The 20,847-nt window shown below is 49.4% G+C and overlaps 1 protein-coding gene across 3 annotated transcripts in view; it reads right to left on the bottom strand.

Moving 5' to 3' along the window:
• LOC122651698 (ABC transporter G family member 28-like) overlaps positions 1-20,847 on the bottom strand; it is a 97,567-nt gene that overhangs the window by 47,519 nt on the left and 29,201 nt on the right. For 2 of the 3 annotated variants that reach the window (XM_043845194.1, XM_043845195.1), the window contains exons 7-8: positions 8,801-8,809; positions 1,619-1,690 (exon numbers count right to left, since the gene is read on the bottom strand). In XM_043845194.1, coding sequence (XP_043701129.1) covers positions 1,619-1,690; positions 8,801-8,809 — 81 coding nt within the window. Of the gene's footprint in view, positions 1-1,618; positions 1,693-8,800; positions 8,810-20,847 lie in introns of all 3 variants that reach the window. The other variant, XM_043845192.1, reaches the window with a different exon arrangement.

Below are 20,847 nucleotides of genomic sequence, written 5' to 3'. Positions count from 1 at the left end.
AAATGTTGATCTAGTAGGCTTTTCTGATGTTGATAATGATAGGCGATCTACTACAGGTTATTGCACCTTCATTGGTGGCAACTTTGTTTCATGGCGCAGCAGGAAGCAAACAACTGTGGCTAGATCTAGTGTTGAGGCCGAGTCTAGAGCTAAGGCTCACACTGCAACTGAGTTGATGTGGTTGAAATCTCTTCTTCAAGATTTGGATTTTCCAATTACTCAACCCATGAAGATGTTTTGTGATAATCAAGCTCCCATCTACATTGTCAGTAACCCGGTGTTAGAAAAAATACCATATTTCGACGAAATTTCGGTATCTTGGAAATTTCAGTCAGACCGAAACATCGAAACGAAACGAGATTTTAAACCTTGATTGATAATTATTGCCACTTTGTGTGGAATGCTGTTTTGAAGAAGCTGATTGTTAGTCCATTCATGTCGTCTACTGACCAGTTGGCTTATCTATTTACAAGCCACTCTTTTGGTCTGCTTTCCACAGGTGTTGTTCCAAGCTAGGAATGGGAGATTTGTATGCTCCAGCTTGAGGGGAGTGTTAAGGTGTTTCCTATAGGAGCTGTGGACCCCTATTGGGACCACTATTATTCTCACGGTATGACTGTATGAGTGGTAGGTAGGTCTCACGGTAGGAGGTTTGTTCCTATCATGAGTGAGGTTTAGTTGGGCTTGGATTGTGTTGCTCTTTGGGTAGATTCCTTCTAGTAGTTAGTTTCCCTATTCAGTTTGTAACTCATTGCCATTTATTAAAATTAAATCTTGTCCAGCGATAGACTCACTAACTGATTATATCACTGAACTAGTTCCATCCTTCTCTCTCTCAGTTCTCTCTTGTTTCTTCTCCCTTGATCTCTGTCTGGGTATTTAACAAGTTCTTACTCTGTTACAGAATTAATGAGAAACGAAGAGAATGTGAATAATTTCTGAAAGAGTTTAGAGGATTACCTGCTATTAACAACAATTACATATTGGTCATACTTATTCCTGTAGCAAACTAGATGGTCAAAACAGTTCGAGTGTCAACCTACATTCCTACTATGAATTCGGTCAATTCACACATCCACCTGGTTATAGAGTCAATATCAAACCGGTTAAGCCAAGACACTGACACCAAAACAGCTCAATGTCTGAGGCAAGTCTTATAACCAAGATATTGGGATCAACCAGACACAAATTTTGGCCACTCAAGGCTTTCAAAAAAGGACATGTTTTTCCTGAACAGCCAGTCATGATAATCTTCTCTGGACAGCCCTGACATCTGCAATATGGCAGTTCTTCTGGGGCTCAAAATTTGTGGACGCTTTGTCCACATCATAATCACTCAGTCCAGGAAATTTCAGTGCAATCCAATTTCCCGTTATGGAGATCTCAAAAAGGGTGTACCATAAAGAGAAGCTCTCCATACAGCGCCATGTGATGGAGATCCCTTCAAATTATCCTCGTCTATCAAAAATAGAAAGTGAAACTAAAATAAACATAAATGTCAAATTTAATATCATACTTCAGTCCAAACAGACAATCATGGAGCCAATACAAGGACAGCAATGTTTCAAATATAAACAATCATAATAACATGGTAAGAAGTAAAGCGATAAATACTTACAATAAGCATGACACCATATGCATGAAGGTTTTGATTTGCAGTGTTTGGATCACAAGTAGTCAACCTGAAACATCCTGAAAGGTGATCATTAAATATTAAATCCTAGAACAAACATCTTTTGATTTGAGTTTGGTTCTGTTAGTTAAACACAAAATCATTTATTCTTGAGGCCAGCTGCACAGAAAAAAAATAACTAAATAAGTTAAACCATGTCTAAATCAAGTGCAAGAGGTCCAACCAAAGGAAACACCAAGCATAAACAGTGTAGTAGCAGAGAAACTTACCACCAGTACCTACCAAACTTGAGAAGAGGGAAAAGACAAATCCCTGGAGAAGAAGAGAACCCCTAGAGGAGCCAAGGTAGGATTCAGAATAAATCCTATCGTGGCCTAGGCCAATTACTTATACTGTTATAAAACTAGAGTTCAACCAAGAAACAATTACATGTGGACCCAAAGACACATAACACTAAGACTCTACTAGACCAAACCCAAACATAACTAACAACTACTAGCAAAAAAGTCTAAACCGACATAACAAGGCGAGGGGGACTCCCCCTCAAGCTGGACTATGTATATCTCCCATACCCAGCTTGGAACAACCACTAAGAAATACATGTCTAAACAGTGGCTTAAACATATCGCCAAGTTGATCACCTGAGTTTGACAAATGGAGTAGAGATCAGCTTTTGCATAACAGCATTCGTCACAAAGTGACAATCGACCTCAAAATGCTTAGTCCTCTCAATGGAAAATCAGATTACTGGCAATATATATCACAGCTTGATTATCACAATATATTTCTATAGGTTTAGTGATTGAGAATCCTAAATCCTGAATAAGAGACTCCAGCCACATCATTTCAGTTGTTGTATAAGCCATAGCTCTGTATTCGGCCTCTATACTTGATTGAGCTACTGTAATTTGCTTTTTACTCCTCCATGTAACAAGATTTCCACCACAAACGTACAATACCCAATAGTAGATCTACGATCACCATCAGCACCAGCCCAGTCAAAATCAGAATAACCCGTATACGAATATGACCATGACGTTGATAAATAAAGCCTTTCCCAGGAGCACCTTTAAGATACCTCAAAATGCGACACACGGCATCCCATTGGGCCTGCTTGGGATTCTCCATGAATTGACTAATAACACCCATGACAAATGAAATATCAAGTCCAGTAACAATTCGGTAGATAAACGTTCCAAAAAGTCTCTTGTATGATGTTTATCTGCAAATTCTTTATCATCACACGCTCCAAGCTTCAGATGAGGATCCATAGGCATATCTAGAGGCTTGGAGCCTAACATCCCGTTCTCAGATAGAAGATCAAGCACATACTTTCTCTGAGACAGACTAACTCCCTTAGTACTACGAACAACTTTAATACCCAGGAAGTACCTCAGTACTCCCAAATCTTTCATCTGGAAGTGTTGATGCAAATATACCTTGACATTCTCAATCCCCAAAGAATCATCACCAAAAATAATGATATCATCTACGTACACAACTAGAATAACGACCTTGGACCCACGTTGATGAATAAATACAGAATGATCAAAGAAACACTGCGTGAACCCATAACCACCAATGACCTTACTGAATTTGTCAAACCAAGCACAAGCGGACTGTTTCAACCCATAAATAGCCTTATGAAGAAAGCAAACCTTGATGCATTCTCCCACTGAACAATATAGCCCCGAGGTTGCTCCCTATACACTTCTTCCTCAATATCATCATCAAGAAAAGAATATTTAATGTCGAGTAGAAACGGATGCCAATCAAGATTTATAGCTAAGGATATCAAAACATAAACAGAGTTGAGACGAGCTACCAGAGAGAAGGTCTCAAAAGAGTCGATGCCATACATCTGAGTATATCCTTTAGCAACCAAGCAAGCTTTCTTTCACTTAACAGAACCATTTGGTAAGTACTTGGCAGTGTACACCCACTGACACCGCACAAGTTCCTTCCCCGGGGTTAAGTTGGTAAGAGACCATGTCTTGCGATCTAACAAGGTATCCATCTCTACATCCATAGCATTCTTCCAACCAAGGTGTGACAATGCTTCCTAGTTCTTAGTAGGTACAAGCATAGCTCAAGATCTCGTCTCGTCTCGCCATTTAGGACAGGTCGAGATTTCCGAAATATACGAAATTTACTGAAATTTCGCCGAAATATGGTATTTTTTCTGCCATATTTCGGCAGTCCATCTCGGTGGGTTTTTGGCCGTATTATGGCCTGATACTTCATGTACACCCTTATTTAAGCTAAATAAACACATTTACACCTTCATATTGCAAAAAAATTAACTCAAAGTGGTGTTTTGGGTTTGCACCCTTGATTGACAGTATATAGTCGGACCCTGATGTATAAAAAGTTAAATACACATTGTTTAAGTAATATACTGAAATTTCACGAAATATACCGAAATTTGGACTTTTTTCATTTCGTATGGCCATCTCGTCTCGGCAGTGTCGAGATATCCGAAATATCGGCGATATATCGCGAGATTTTGAACCATGGGTACAAACACAGTAGATGAAGACAAAGCAAAATTACGAAGTAAAGGTGGGAGGTGAGAAACTAAAACAAACTTAAAAATAAGACAAGCAATAGCAGACTGCTGAGTACAAGTGCAAATACCTATACCTTTACGAAGAGCAATGAGCAAGTCAATGGAGGTCGGATCCCTAGGCAAGGCTTCTGGTGAAGAAGAGGGTGGTAACGAAGGATCAGCCGGAACTGTTGAAGTTGACTTGGAATGGCGCTTGTAAACCTACAATTGCTTAAGGGGGAAGTAGTGGTGGTGGAGTCAGTAAGAGGAATAGGAATAGGATAGGTCCAAGAATGGGTGGAGGATCAAGGAGATCAGTATCCAACTTACGACTCTCAAACGAAAAATATTGTGAATTTTCAAAAAAAGTAACATCAACACTAATAAAATACGGACGCATCATAGGATAATAAAACCTATAGCCTTTTTTAGTACGAACATACCCAAGGAAAACACACTTGGTAGCACCCGAAGACAATTTATTAAAGCCAGATCAAAGGTTGTGAAAAAAGCACGTGCAGCCAAACACCCATGGTGGTAAACCAAACAAAGATGGTTTGGGAAAAATCACTGAGAAGGGAGATAAATTGTCAAGAACAATAGATGGCATGCGATTAATCAAATAACAAACAATCAAAACTGCACCACTTCAATAAAATTTCAGAGCATGCATATGAAACATAAGAGATCGAGCAATTTCCACCAAATGCAGATTTTTACTCTCAGCCACACCATCCTGCTGAGGAGTATATGTACAACCAGTTTGATGTATCATCCCAGGATTAGAATAAAATTTAGATATTTAACATTGAGTATATTCAAAAGCATTGTCAGAGCGAAAAACTTTAATTAACAAACCAAACTGAGTCTTTATTTCACTATAAATCTGCTTTAAAATAGATAAAAATTATGATCAATCCTTTAGCAGATATAACGAAGTCATTCAAGGGTGATCATTAACAAAGGTAACAAAGTAGAAAAAAACCTAACCGACTCTTGAAACGACACGGAAACCATACTTTAGAATGAATGATCTAAAGAAAATAAAGAGGAAATCCAAGAGACGTCACAAGAAGGGAATAAAGTACGATGATGCTTTCCAAGCCTACACACCTCACACCCAAGTCAAAAGATATGCTTGTAACTAGGAACCCTACTTTAGAGTTTGGAAAGAAGGATGTCCCAACCAGTATTGCCACTGGAGAGGAGAGGACACACTAGAAGCAGTAGAAGCAAAGGTAGGAGCAACGCCGTCGAAGTAGTATAGACCATCCTTATCACACCCTCCACCAATCATATTCCTTGTCTAGAGATCCTGAAAAACACAAGTAGGATAAAAAGTTACTAAACAATTAAGGGATTTAGCCAATTAACTAACAAATATGAGATTTAAGGGTAAATTAGGAACATGAAGAATATATTTCAACATAGGATGAGAGGATAAAGTAACAAAACCAGAAGCGAATACTTGAGTAGAAGAGCCATCAACAAGGATGACACTAGAAGGGTGATAAATTTTCTGAAGTAAAGAGAGAATAGGGACTTACCAATCATATGAGGAGTAGCACTAGAGTCAAAGATCCATGGTGTGAAAGAAGAGGGAAGAAGTGCACCAGCACTTCAATAAGCAGTGATAGCAATGGATGTAGAGGCAGATGTCTCAGTTTGTTGAATATGTTTAAGTACTTGATTGAGTTTATTGCGTAACGGAGAAACGAACTAACTCACTCCACAAGTAGAAGTGTGATTGGTGTCCGACGCTGATGCCACAGTAGAAATTGATCAGACGTAATAGTAGTATAGCATTAGCAAACAGTTGTTGAGCCCACTTAGGTTTACCATATTTCGTCCAACATGTATCAACAGTGTGATTCATCATACCACAATGAGTACACTCACGCGAACCTTGATCTAGTGGCTGTCCTCTAGCTCGACCACCGCCACGGTCTCAACCTCACTAAGAACCACGACTTCTAACCAATGCCACAGCCACGACCTCCATCACTTGAAACAAGAGCTGAATTTTCTTTAGATGAGGTTGTGTCAAATTCAGTTTAAGGAGGGAGACATGATACGTTGGATCCGACAAAATGCCTCATTCATGGATGGTATCCTTTCACCAAAAAGAATTCAGCTTTTCACTGATTGAAGGTCAAAGTCTAATCCAGATAAAAGTTTAGCCACCAAGAACTCAGCGCGCTGAGATTTAAGGACTGCAATATCAGTGGAGAGGTGTTGGTATACATTGACTTCTTCTCACATGCCTTTCAAGGAACTATAATAGTCACCAACGGATTTGTCGTTCTATTTGTAAGAGAAGAAATTTTCGTACAAGTCATATACCTTGGACATGTTCTTATCCTAAGAATAGCTTGTTTTGAGATCATCTCAGACACCCTTAGTTGTGGTATGAAACTGTAGTAAACCTAGGACCTGTAACCAGTAACTTGAGAGAGAAGAAAAGATGAGGAAGAGGAGAGAACTGTAAAACTTATCAGTCTCCCTCATAATGCTTGTATTTATAATCTCAAATTACAATAGAAAGGGGAACTCCTTATCAGATTAGGAATTCCTAATCATGATAAGATTCCAAGTTACAATAGGAAAAGAACTAGAACTAATAACTCAAACTGAAACTAAGACTAACAACTCACAGTAGAATTAGGACTTGACATAATTAGAAATTAGGACTCCAACTAGGACTAGGAAAATAGAAGATACACATATCAACCAAATCACTGTTCACGTGAACAATGTCACATGAACAGTACTTCAACACTCCCCCTCAAGCTGGATTATACAAATAAGTAAAGAAAGAAGATCCAACTTGAACTAAAAGGAAAAAAAAGAACTCCATAATAATGCAAACACTCCCCCTCAAGTTGGCGCATACCAGGTATCAATGCCCAACTTGAACAAAATGAGAAGAAACTAAGTTGCAGTAGAATCCAGCTTGACAGATGAATGTAGCTCCCAAATAAACATTCAAGAATTTGAAATAATTGATCTTCAAAACCTGGACAGACATGATCAGCAAACCAGGACAAGAATTTCTTCCAAAAAAAGGCAGCTTTTAACGATCTTCAATAGCTAACCAGTGATGACTGATGAATCTCAGATTGTCATAATGACATAAAATCTTGAAGATAAATAACCAGAGCAGCAAGTAGCGAAAACAAACTGAATCAGGCAGCGGAAAAAAAACTGTATCAACCCAACTGAAAGTCCTCAAATAGGCAACAACCAAATATCTTCAATACTTCAATACTTCAATCTCCCCCTTACGACAAACTCAACCCAATAACAAAGTAGATACCTGTTGCGTCAAGAAATCGTCGAGCGGTCCTGCGAGTGCCGTCACCTGCAAGTGGACCAAAGGGGTCGATCAGAGAGAACCGGTGTGGTCCCGGCCTAGGGCTCTCCGATGCCAAAGTTAGATCTCCTGGCGCAAACAGATGAATAGTGATTATTCAGTAAGAGTTTTTTTTTTTCTTTGATGGGTTGCGTACCTTGTCTTTTATAGTAGCATATGGCGGTGTATGGCAGAGTGGAGAGTCCCAGTTTGATGGCGAGTGTGCCGTTGAGTGGATAGAGGCCCTGGGTAACGGGGCTCTATCCTGATTGGCCATCTCCCCGCGGGAGGGAGTGTCCTGGTGGCATCAGGATCCTTGGTGGATAGATATCCGCGTGTGGTGATAACGTCCTTGGTGCTTGAATCCGTCTGGATGACGTGACCTCTAAGGTCCAGAGTCTTGGTAGTGACATGAGTCTTAGTGATACGATCGGGTCGTAGATGGGTGGCCCCCACAGGTGCCCCTGATGCTGCGGCTAGGTGAGGCCGCGTGGGTTAGGCTGTGAGGAGGCCGCGCCCCGAGGCCGCACCTGAGGCCACGCCTGGTGAGGCCGCGCCTGAGGCCGCGCCTGGTGAGGCCGCGCCTGGTGAGGCCGCGCCTGAGGCCGCGCCTGGTGAGGCCGCGCCTGATGAGGCCGCGCCTGAGGCCGCGCCTGGTGAGGCCGCGCCTGAGGCCGCGCCTGGTGAGGCCGCGCCTGATGAGGCCGCGCCTGTGAGGAGGCCGCGCCTGAGGCCGCGCCAGTGAGGAGGCCGCGCCTGGTGAGGCCGCGCCCCGACCGCGCCTGGGTGGTCCTTGGACCCCGGTTCGTTCCCCTTGGCTATGAGGCGGGTCGTCTGTGACACGTGGCGATCGTTGATTGACCGGTGAATATTGGATGTATCATTTGCCCCCCACTCTCTTGGGATAGGATGTCCCAGAGAGTAGGTGTCTTTGCATAGTGAGGGGTCCGCTGCGAATAAACTTTCCTGTGGGGTTTGCCCGTAAATCCACTAATGAGGTAGGAGAGGTTAGGGGTTCAAACCTTACCTCCTACACTTTTTCTTTTTGTTTTTTGTGGGTATATGTTCCTTCCTCTCCCTTCTTCTTTCACTTCTCATTTCTCTTTCTTACTTTTTGTCTCCCCTTCTCCTTTAATTCCCCCTTTTTGCCTTTTGTCCTCTCTTTGGTGCCCACCATGTGTTTGTTTTTGGGTCACCTCCACTAGTATACACTTTGTTGCTTTTGGGCCCTTGTGTTTGGGTTGTGCTCTCTTGGTGCCCTTGGTGCCTTGGCTTGCTTGGGAAGCTTGAGTGGTGCTGGGCTTGAGTGTCTTGGCTCTTGTGACCTCTATCCCTTGATTGTGCCTCTTGGTGTGGCTGCCGTCATCGCCGTGTGCTTGTCCTTTCGCGCGGTCACCTTTTTTCTGAGGTAAATCGATCCCCACCCTCTTTTTTTTTTTTTTTTTTTTTTGTAGGGTGTCTCCTCGAGGCCGCGCTTGCGGGGTGTGGCCGCGGTGAGGCCGCGCCTGCTGGCGTGGCCGCGGTGAGCCCGCGCCCGGCGGGTGTGGCCGCGTGAGGCCGCGCCCCTGCAGGCGTGGCCCGCGGTGAGGCGGCGCCTGCGGCGGGCGTGGCCGCGGTGAGGCCGCGCCTGGGGCGTGGCCGCGGTGAGGCCGCGCCTGGGGCGTGGCCGCGGTGAAGCTGCACCTGGGGCGTGGCCGCGGTGAGGCTGCGCCCTGCTGGCCGCGCCTGGCTGCGCCCTGGTGTGATGGACCTTCGCTCTTCTTCCCTGTTCTTCTTCTTGTATGTGATGGATCTGCTGTTTATATCTTGCAGGTGACATTCCTTTCCTTTTTCTTGCCGATTTGGAGATCGCTTTCTTGAGTAAGTAGTTCGTTCCCCTCTTGTCCTTAATGTCGTTCACGGGTGACCTTGGCCTGCTTGATCGGGGTTGGATCTTCAGAGGAGTGTTCCCCGGATCGCCTTCTTCGTGGGTACTCCCTCCTCTATACCCTCCCCTGGTAATACTGATGGACGAGTGGGACCCTCTAGTGTCTCCGGTCCCCGTAGGGATCGTCAGCCCTCTGGGGCGCCATCCCCAGCTGCTGGTCGTGGCTTGATAGGTTAGGCCCTTGTTGCTAGCATCTTGTCATCCTCGACTTGGTTTCCCTCCGTGAGGAGTTTCATATTCTGCCGAGGTCATGTTGCGTGCTCCTGGGCCTAGCGAGTATGCTTTCTCTCATCGCGCGGGGAGATCTGCCTCTACCGTTCATTTTTCCTCCAGGGCCTTCGCCTTCCTATCCCTCGCTTTGTCGAGTTGGTGTTAGAGCATTGGCACCTCACCCCTGGGCAAGTGTTGCCCAACTCTTGAGGGGTGATCTTGGGTTTTTATGTCTTCTTCGCCGCTTTGGCGTGCGCACGGTTCCCCTGTTCTCCCACTTTTATCTCGTTGAAGAAGGGGAACCATGAATGTTATCACTTTGCCCGCCGCGTGCTCGAGGGGCCCTATGCCTCGTGGAGCTTCTACGGGGATCACTAGCAACGTGAAGTATTGGAGGGATCGCTTCTTTTTGCCACGGTCCCCGATGCTCACTACTGGATCGTTAGGGAAGTTATTGACCTCAAGAGGGTCAATCGTGGGCTTGAGTGAGTGATTTTGAGGGTGACTCCTGCCGCGCTGGGTCGCGATCCGTTCCACGTCCGGAGTTGGACTCGGAGGCCTTCCTGTCTCTCCGGCCGAGTCCTGGTAAGAGCATTGTCTTTTGTACTTGATTGGCATGTTGGTATTTGAATGTATGTGTCATCTGATTGGTTGGTCGATCTATGCAGTGGATACGCGTCCGGATTTCAGTTTGCTCCGTGGCAATCTGCGGAGGAAGGCAAGCTTCCCAGGGTGGTCCATCTGGCTGGAGCGACCGATGTTAGTGGTGCTTCGCGCTCTGCGGTTGTTGGAGCGAAGCGGAAGGGTGGACCAGGACATGCCCGCGTGACGAGCTCTGGCGTGCGGGTCCTCCTTCCCCGTACTTCTCCTGGTGACGATGGCGTCCCCGGCTCTGTGCCTCTGTCCCCCTCTGCTGTTTCTTACCGGATCTTGTGTTGCCCCTTTCGAGGGGAAAGGTGTGGGTTCCTACGGCCCGATCTTGCCCATTTGATCTTCCCACGCCGGGTGAGTCCACAGTGATCGCGCCTTGGGCGTGCGGAGAGGCTCGACCTTGGCCGAGGCCGGCGTGTCGCGGGAGTGGGTGGACAGGGGCAGGCTCCCTACCGCGAGGATGGCCTTGCAGAGGCTTAGTGATGCTTGTCTGGCTCAGACCCTCTACCATGACATGGCTTCGGTGAGTTATTCCTTTACTGTCTCCTCATGTCCATTGCTCCATTTATTTTTACCTCATTTTATCGCTTGCCATGTTGATTGTAGGTCCATCACCGTGCTGCTGAGGCGGTGCTTCGACTGGAGGGTCACGCTTCTCGTGACGCGCAGATGCAGCGCACCTTGCGTGACATGGAGAGGGAGCTCCAGGGTCAGGTCGATGCCCGTGAGAGGGCCGAGGCTGACGCGCAGAGGGTGTCGGGGGAACTTGCTGTGGCGTCCGGGAAGCTCCTGAGGTGCCCGAGGAGCCGCGTGCGATTACTCTGCTGCGCGCCGAGAGCTCGGCTAGGGTTCGCTTTCGAGGAGGAGCTTCATTCATCGAGGGGAAGGCATGAGGTGGAGCAAGGCCTCGCAGGTGAGCGAGCCGCGGCCGAGTTCCGTGCATCCTCTGCGTTCTCGACATTGTATCGGCGCACTTCAGCCCGCTATGAGGGAGGGGTCCGGGACTTAGCCGCTTGTGTCTGGAGGTGACCCACGACTATGACTTCTCTGTCTTGGGGTTCTCGAGTTTGCTGCGGCGCTTAGGGTGTAGGCTGGTGGAGAGCGCTCCGGTGTCGAGTGGAGGCTGCCCTACGCCTGAGGGGGTGGCTTGTGCGTCCTCTGAGGCGGACATGATGTCTCCACTGGTCGGAGGTGACCCATCACTCAGTGATCCCTTGACCTTACGGTCGTCCCGATCCTGTAGACGTCTCAACCTTTTTCCTTTTTTGAACTTGAGTTGTAACTACTATGACTTTTCTATGTGATCGCTTTTGCTTTTCTTTGATTGCCTTGTCTCTTGGTGATTATTTGCGTTGATGCTCTTTGACCCTTGATAGTTAGCGGCTTAGGCGTAGAGCCTCAATGGTGGCATGGCGCCTTAGGCTTGGAGCCTCGGTGTTGGCATGTCGCCTTGGGCATGAAGCCTCGGTGTTGGCATGTTGCCTTAGGCTTGGAGCCTCGGCGTTGGCATGTTGCCTTAGGCACGAAGCCTCGATGTTGGCATACCGCCCAGGCACGAAGCCTCGATGTTGGCATACCGCCTTAGGCACGAAGCCTCGATGTTGGCATACCGCCTTAGCACGAAGCCTCGTGTTGGCATACCGCCTTAGGCACGAAGCCTCGATGTTGGCATACCGCCTAGGCACGAAGCCTCGATGTTGGCATACCGCCTAGGCACGAAGCCTCGGTGTTGGCATACCGCCTTAGGCACGAAGCCTCGCTTGGCATACCGCCTTAGGCACGAAGCCTCGATGTTGGCATACCGCCTAGGCACGAAGCCCTCGATGTTGGCATACCGCCTAGGCACGAAGCCTCGATGTTGGCATACCGCCTAGGCACGAAGCCTCGATGTTGGCATACCGCCTTAGGCACGAAGCCTCGGTGTTGGCGCATACCGCCCTGGCACGAAGCCTCGTGTTGGCATACCGCCTTAGCACGAAGCCTCGATGTTGGCATACCGCCTTAGGCACGAAGCCTCGATGTTGGCATACCGCCTTAGCACGAAGCCTCGATGTTGGCATACCGCCTTAGGCACGAAGCCTCGGTGTTGGCATACCGCCTTAGCACGAAGCCTCGGTGTTGGCATACCGCCTAGGCACGAAGCCTCGGTGTTGGCATACCGCCTTAGGCACGAAGCCTCGATGTTGGCATACCGCCTTAGCACGAAGCCTCGGTGTTGGCATACCGCCTTAGGCACGAAGCCTCGATGTTGGCATACCGCCTTAGGCACGAAGCCTCGGTGTTGGCATACCGCCTAGGCACGAAGCCTCGTGTTGGCATACCGCCTAGGCACGAAGCCTCGATGTTGGCATACCGCCTAGGCACGAAGCCTCGTGTTGGCATACCGCCTTAGGCACGAAGCCTCGATGTTGGCATACCGCCTTAGGCATGAAGCCTCGATGTTGGCATACCGCCTTAGTGTAGTGGCCGTGATTCGATTGAGTGGTAGGAGAAGACAAGTATTCTTGCAACATTTCTTTATTTTGATGAAATTCACATTGCCCTTGATGTCGTCTCATTGCTACTCCTATCGCATCGATTCTTATCACTACCCCTACTTGCTATGCCTCTACTTGGTAGTACTTCTTCGGATGTTCCGAGTTCCAGTGCACGTCTACCTTCTGCCCCCTGGAGTCTTCAGCGGTAAGTCCACAGGCGTATACGCTTGGAGACTATGTAGGGTCCTTCCCGGTTGGGTGACAGCTTCCCGCCTTCATGGCTGCGATGCGCTTGCCTCCGTAGTACTAAATCGCCCTGGTGGAATAGCCTTTCCTTGACCCTGGCGTTATAGTACACTGGCGATTAATTCTTTGGTAGGCGACGTTCCTTAGTAGTGCTCTCTCTCGGACCTCATCTATAAAGTCCAGGTTCGCCGCGATCGCGTCGACATAGGTGCGTTCATTGAAGTGCGAACCCTTGGGACATGGCGCCCGACCTCTACCGGCGCCAATGCTTGATGCCCTATGCTAGGCGGAATGGGCTTTCTCCTGTGGGCGTCCGTCTTGTAGTTCGGTATGCCCACAGGACGCTGCAGCTCTTCACCCATTTGCCTTTGGCTCCTTCAGCCTTTTCTTGACTCCTTCCAATAGCGTTACGTTGGTGACCTCCACTGACCATTGGCTGTGGGTATGCTACCGCCACAGCCGATAGTCGATGTTGTAGCGTGACAGAATGCTTGGAATTTGGGGTTGTTGAATTGTTTTCCATTATGCGAGACGAGGATCCGTGGTACCCGAACTTGTAGATGACGCCGTCGCGACGAACTTCTCCATCTCTCGTCTCTGTTATCTTGCCAAGGGTTTAGCTTCAACCCACTGGTGAAGTAGTCGATCGCGACGACCAGGTACTTTCTGCTTTCCTGGTGCTGCGCGTGAAGTCGCTAAGATGTCTAGTCCCCACAGGCAAAAGGTATGGGGTTGAGGATTGATGTCACCAGCGGCGGGTAGATGGGGTACTCGGGCGAACAACCCGACATTGCTCGCACTTCGCATATTGGATGGCCTCCTCTTGCATTCGAGGCCGAATAGTCCCCGGCGGAGGATTTTGTAGGCTAGGGCTCGTCCCCCATGCGGCTTCCACATATCCCCTCATGGACTTTGGCCAGGGCGTACTCGCCCCCTCGGGTCCTAGGCACCGGAGTAGTGGTGCTGTTGCCCCCGCTTGTATAGTACCCCCAGGACGGTGTACTTTGCAGCTCTCATCCCGATCTTCCTTGCTTCGGCCTTGTCTTACGGTAAGACATCGTTCGAGGTAGTTGAGTAGAGGGTCCATCCATGCAGTCCCTCAGTGATCTCATTAACCTGCTTTTCCTTATGCGTTGGCTCATGCAGGATCTCAACATAGATGCGCTAGCCAAATTTCGAGTTCCTCGTATGGCTAGCTTGGATAGGGCGTCGGCGCGTCGTTCTCCTCCCCGGGAACTCGAACCATCTCAAACTTCTCGAAACCTCGATCAACGCTTGAGCGCGTGCTAGGTATGATGCCATCCTCTCATCTTTTGCCTCATACTCTCCATTCACTTTGATTCACCACGAGCCGGGAGTCGCTCCGGGTGGATAGGTGTGTGACTTGGATGGCTTTGGCCACCGAGTCCACTAGTAATGCCTCGTACTGCTTCATTATTGGATGCTTGGAAGGTGAACACGAGAGCATATTGGATACTGAAATCCCCTGGGCTGGTTAATATGAGCCCAGCGCCGCTTCCTGGCGCATTGCTTCGACCCGTCCCACGAACATGTCCCACGATCCGTGATCTTTCTCTTCGGGCTCCCCTGTTTGTGACTCGATCTCGATTGGGTTGTGCACTCTGCATGAAATCTGCAAGAGTCGGCCTTTGATGGCTGTTCTTGTTGGAACCTGATGTCATGCTCACTTAACTCCACCGCCTACGCTGATCAATCGTCCGGAGACGTCCAGGCAGGCAATATCTTCTTCAAGGGTAGGTGCGTGAGGATCGTGATGGTATGGGCTTGGAAGTATGGTCGTAGCTTCCTAGCCGCCATTACCAATGCATAGGCTACCTTCTCGATCCTAGTGTACCTGGTCCTCGCATCGATCGGACACGGCCGACGTAGTAGATCGGCCTCCTGGACTTTGTCTTCTTCCTTCAAGAAGATCTTCTACGACCGCGCGGCAGGTGGCGGCCAGTGAGAGCTGCAACTCCTCGTTAGGTTCCGGTCGCCCAAGCAAGGTGGGCTCTCTAGTACTCCTTCAATTCTCCGAACGCCTTTTGCACTCTTCCGTCCACGTGTGAAGTCCTTAGGGCTTCCGGAGGTTCTTCAATGTTTTGAAGAATGGTAAGCACTTATCACCTTGATCGTGACACGAACCTGGAAAGGGCGGCGACCCTTCCATTCAACCTCTGCACCTCTCGACCGTTCGAGGAGGTGCCATCTCTTGATGGCCTCGATCTTGATGGGTTGGCTTCTATTCCACGGACCGAGACCACGAACCCAGGAATTTTCCTGACGTTACGCCGAAGGCGCACTTCGCAGTGGTTTAGCTTCATCCGGTTCCTCCTCGATCGCTGAATGCTTCCTCTAGGTCGTCCAGGTGTTGGCTGGCGTGGGCGCTTTTCACGAGCATGTCATCCACATATACCTCCACTGTTGCGCCCGACCGCTCCTCGAACATCTTGTTGACCATCCTCTGATAGGTGGCCCTGCATTCTTTAACCCGAACGGCACGACGTGGTAAAGTTCTCTTTGTCGATCCGAATGCGGTGTAAGACTCATCATCCTCACACGAGGATCTGGTTGTATCCGGAGTAGCGCGTCCACGAAACTCAAGATCTCACGGCCGGCGGTGGCGTCGATCAGAGGGTCGATCCTGGGCAGTGGGTATTCATCTTTTGGGCATGCCTTGTTGGTCGGTGTAGTCGACACACATCCTCCACTTCCCATTTGGCTTTGGTACCACGACCACGTTGGCGAGCCAGGTTGGGAACTTCTCCTTTCTCGATGAACCCCGATCGGCTTAACTTCTCGACCTCCTCCTTGATTGCCGCTTGCCGGTCGAGGGCGAAGTTACGCCGCTTCGTTGAACGGGCTTCCTGGTTGGGTCGACGTGTAGTCGGTGTTCCGCTATGGGCGTGGTATTCCTGGCATGTCGGAGGTTGACCATGCGAAGACATCTATGTTTGCTTGGAGGAGGTGTCCAAGTTCTTCTTTCTGTTCCTTGCTTAGCAGTGAGCCGACCTGAACGACCTTGGAGGGGTCATCCTGGCTGAGTGGCCATGGGATGAGGTCTTCCACTGGCCTTCCCCTTCTCTCTGTCGGCTCATCTCTCCGTCACGATCATGCTCTCAGCAGAGTGCCACTCCACGGTGTTGCCATTATTCTTTTTCACGAAGGTGGCGTGGCACTCCACTCGCTTCTTCCTCGATCTCCTCGGACTTCGCTTACCCGTTCTCGGTGGGGAACTTCATCTTCAAGGTGAAGTGGTGATATGACTCCTCTAAGGGTCACAGTGATGGTCGCCCTAAGAGGCCGTTGAAGGACACCACGGACTTGACTACCATAAAATTTACCATGATGGTTACTTGTCGAGGCGTACCGAAGGTGACGGGTAGCTCATGGTACCTCGATGGAGGCGGTGGCACCGAGAATCCAGTGGAGATAAGTGGGCTCGCTTTGAGCGGTCGTCCCCGAACCCGAATCGTCGATAGGCGTCCAGGAGAGTACGTCAACAGACGCCCGTTGTCTATCAGCCTTCGTATGCGCAGTCGATTAGCTACCTCCACTGTACTACCAGGGCATCTTCACGTGCGGGAAGTTTAGTCCTTCCAGGTCTTCATCCGAGAAGGAGATCACCGCCTCGGTCCTGGCTATCTTCTTTGGGCTTCTCCGCCACTCCCACGAACCTGGCATGAGCTTTAGCTTTTCCTGGTGGACTCTTGCCCTGGTCCTCCAAATATGGTGAGGATAGGAGGTCCTCGGTGCCACTAGGTTCGGTGGCCTCTCTCCGCCCTTCCAGGTGGTCTCTCTCTCGATCCGTTCTTCTTTCTTCTCGTCTCGGTTCCACTCTGTCTCCGTCGCGACCTCTATCTCCTTGCTTTGAGCGGTTGTCACGTCTCCCCTTCACATACTTGTTCAAGCTTCCTGCTTTTACCGGTTGTTACTATCTCTCTCTTCAATTGATAGCACTCCTCCGTGTCGTGCCCATTCTCTTTGTGGAAGAGACAATATTTGTTAGGGTTTCGCTTCTCTGGCGCCGTTAGCATGGGTCGTGGCCACGGCTGGAGTAGGTCGCGGTCTTGGATCTGCGTGAGTATCGGGACCTGGTGGTGTTCGTGGTGTGAACTCGGGGGCGTGCCCTCTCACTTCTCTCTCAGGCGGTCTGTCCTCCTAGATGGGCGGTCGCTCTTCTCTTGTCGGCGCTCTGTCCTCGACCTCTTACCCTCTTTGCGGTCGTGGTGCTTGACCTCTTTGTTGTCTGTGGGCAGCCTCGATTATTTTTGTTCTAGCTTGTAATACCTCGGCCGTATTTGCAAACTCGTTGCATCGCTCGAAGCTCTTTCGTAGTCCTGGTCTCAGCGCGTGCCAGGTCCTTGATCAAGTCCAGGTCCCTAATACCTCCTAGGGCTGCATGCGTGTGCAGTCATCCAAGTCTCGTACCTCAGGGGACTCCTTGGTGAACACAGTAACGTGCTCCCTGAGAGATTCCCAGGGGTTACGTACCACGTTGATGGATTGACGGTGGTCTTCTTACCAGCTGACGCTTTTGGAAGCGGGTGACGAACTGTTCGCATAGCTCTGCGAGCGAGGCTTTATAGATCTCGGTCGTAGCACTGGAGAACCGTGATGTGGCTGCTCCCTTGAGGGACGCAGGGGAATGCCCGACGAGGATACCACGTCCGACCCCCCATACAGCGTCATCATGCCATTAAAGTAGTTGATGTGGTCATTAGGGTCAGTGGTACCACTGTAGAGTTCAAAGGTGGGTAGTCGAAACCTGGAAGGTAGTGTCGCTGACATGATCTCTGCCGAGAAGGGGTGTTGTCCCGGTATGGAGTGTGTCTCGCCTTTGGTCTGCTTCTTCAACCCTTCCAGCTTCTCATCTAGGTCGCGGAGTCTTTGATCGAGCTCCTCGTCCCGTGCCTGCCCCCCACGCCTAGCCGGACGTTCGCTGCGACCCCGTTCACGTTCTCTCCTGGATGTCCCCTCCCGCCTTGAGTGTTGGCGGGATGGTGAATGGTCATGCTGGGATGAACCCTGTCGTGAAGGTGAGGGGCTTTCTTCTCTGTGGGTCCGGCTTCGTCGTGGTATGTGACCTTCTTCCAGTCGTCCGTCGAACACAGACCTCCGGATCGATCCTGCGGGCTAGACACCCTCGCCACAGGGTGTTGGCGTCCTCCCACGTTCGGCCGTGGCGAGAGGTCTCTTGTTCTCCTGGGATCTTGGGAAGGCTCCCCGCACGCGGAGTGGGGTTGCTGCCGCGCAAGTCTCTCGATCTCGCGCCCACAGGGAGATGATCTCCTAGGGTTTGGCTCTTGTTGAGGTATGGACTCCACCCTTGCTGAGGGTGAAGTCCTCCGACGGTGAGATGTCGCACGCTGCGTCAGGTATTCTCGCAAGAGTCGTTGTTCATCGAGGATCTGTCGTTGCAGGTCGTTGATCTGACCCACAGTGGCTGGAGCATTGGGGTCGGTGTGTCCACTCACCACATCGTTGGCCTCGTCATTGTTGGGCTCGCGATCACGAATCAAGTCGGTAAGGGGGATCTCCTCCTCCAGGAGGGACATGGTCTCGGCGTTGGCTCTGCGGCGAGAGCCCTCCGGGGTGGTGATCCATTCCTTGCTCCGTTGTTGGTGGTGGTAGTCTTCCTTCGTGCCATTGAATGAGTATGGAAGCGAGTAGTAGTTGTAATGGCTAGCGTCGTTCCCGCATTGCGCTAATCATTGCGTCGAAATCGTCGAGCGGTCCTGCGAGTGCGCGTCCTGCAAGTGGACCAAAGGGGTCGATCGAGAAGAACCGGTGTGGTCCCGGCCTAGGGCTCTCCGATGCCAAAGTTAGATCTCCTGGCGCAAACAGATGAATAGTGATTATTCAGTAAGAGTTTTTTTTTTTCCTTTGATGGGTTGCGTACCTTGTCTTTTATAGTAGCATATGGCGGTGTATGGCAGAGTGGAGAGTCCCAGTTTGATGGCGAGTGTGCGTTGAGTGGATAGAGGCCCTGGGTAACGGGGCTCTATCACGATGGCCATCTCCCGCGGGAGGGAGTGTCCTGGTGGCATCGAGATCCTTGGTGGATAGATATCCGCGTGTGGTGATAACGTCCTTGGTGCTTGAATCCGTCCTGGATGACGCGTGACCTCTAAGGTCCAGAGTCTTGGTAGTGACATGAGTCTTGGTGATACGATCGGGTCGTAGATGGGTGGCCCCCACAGGTGCCACGATCTTGCGGCTAGGTGAGGCCGCGTGGGTTAGGTCGTGAGGAGGCCGCGCCCGAGGCCGCACCCGAGGCCACGCCGGAGGCCGCGCTGAGGCGCGCTGGTGAGGCCGCGCTGGTGAGGCCGCGCCTGGTGAGGCCGCGCTGATGAGGCAGCGCTGAGGCCGCGCCTGGTGAGGCCGCGCCTGGTGAGCGCGCTGATGAGGCCGCGCTGTGAGGAGGCGCGCCGAGGCAGCGCCGGAGGAGGCCGCGCCTGGTGAGGCCGCGCCCCGACCGCGCCTGGGTGGTCCTTGGACCCCGGTTCGTTCCCCTTGGCTATGAGGCGGGTCGTCTGTGACACGTGGCGATCGTTGATTGACCGGTGAATATTGGATGTATCAATACCCATTGGCATTGGTGAAAACTCTGATCTTCTATGTTTTGCACCAAGTGTTCCTGCAAATTCTGCTTCTACAATGTCTGCAGGTGTACTGTACATAATCCCCCCCTCACGTGTAGTACACGTGGACATAACAGAGATAATGTAAGAGATAGGGCAAAAACATAATATTCCAGAATTTTCTAAAAGTGCTATGGGCAATTAAAAGGGAAGGAATGCCAAAATTGTAATTTACCAGAAGTTTCCAAAGGTGTTATGGGTAATTACCAAAGGTATAGGATACGAAGGGAATAGAATTATTGAAAGGGAACGATATTGGAAAAAAAGGATGGCATGGCTGTAATTTGGTGGAAATCCACTTTTAAATACAATCCAAGCCAAAGGGCAAATTGGTAATAAACCAGAATTTTCAAAGGTCAATTGGGTAGTCAAATAGGGGAATGGCAGAATTGCAATTAAGTTGAAGTTTATAATAGGATGGCAGAATTGTAATTTAAGTGAAATCCATATATACGCATCAGCAAGGCCAAATTTAAGGGAGGAGGGGCAATTTGGTAATACACCAGAATTTTCAAGGGGGATATAGGCAATTTAAAGAAGCAGTGGGTAAAAGGGTAAAATTGGTACGTAAAGAGGAGGTAGGTAATGAATGAAATAATACTTAAAGTAAAGGGGTAATATCGGGAATAAGTAAGAAAAGGTGAAGTACCGAAAAGAGGAGTTCCTCTTCTTCCTGCCACGAAACCAGAACCAAGGCGGTGGAGTTGTGCCTCTTCAAATCGAGTCAGCACCCATGATTCACATTCGAACTTCGCAAAGTCTCAGATTTAATTTTGTAACTCACAGCCCTCCAAACCCAACTAATACTCTACCAAACCAGCAATATTTGCAGAAGAAACAAAAAATCCTGCAACTCCAATCTGGCGGTAGGGCTCAGAACCAGATCACTCCAGCGTAAACCAGAGGCGAAACCAAGGGGATAACCAGGCCTTCTTGGCGGTGTTGCCTTCAACAATAGAAAAACAAAGGTATGCTGGTATTCAGGAATTAAAACGACATACCAGATGCAGAAATTCTATTTGTAAACACCTCCAGATCAAGCCATCTCTAGCACCAAGCTACAGGAGCAGAACCAAGCAAGTACCAATCTCGCAACCGAGAACACAGGAAGAAGAATTTCTGGAACTTTATCGCACGGAAATCAAGCATCCAACAGGAA

The sequence above is a fragment of the Telopea speciosissima genome, chromosome 2, assembly GCF_018873765.1.
Source record: "Telopea speciosissima isolate NSW1024214 ecotype Mountain lineage chromosome 2, Tspe_v1, whole genome shotgun sequence".
Classification (NCBI taxonomy): domain Eukaryota; kingdom Viridiplantae; phylum Streptophyta; class Magnoliopsida; order Proteales; family Proteaceae; genus Telopea; species Telopea speciosissima.
This window is presented reverse-complemented; position numbering and strand designations above follow the sequence as displayed.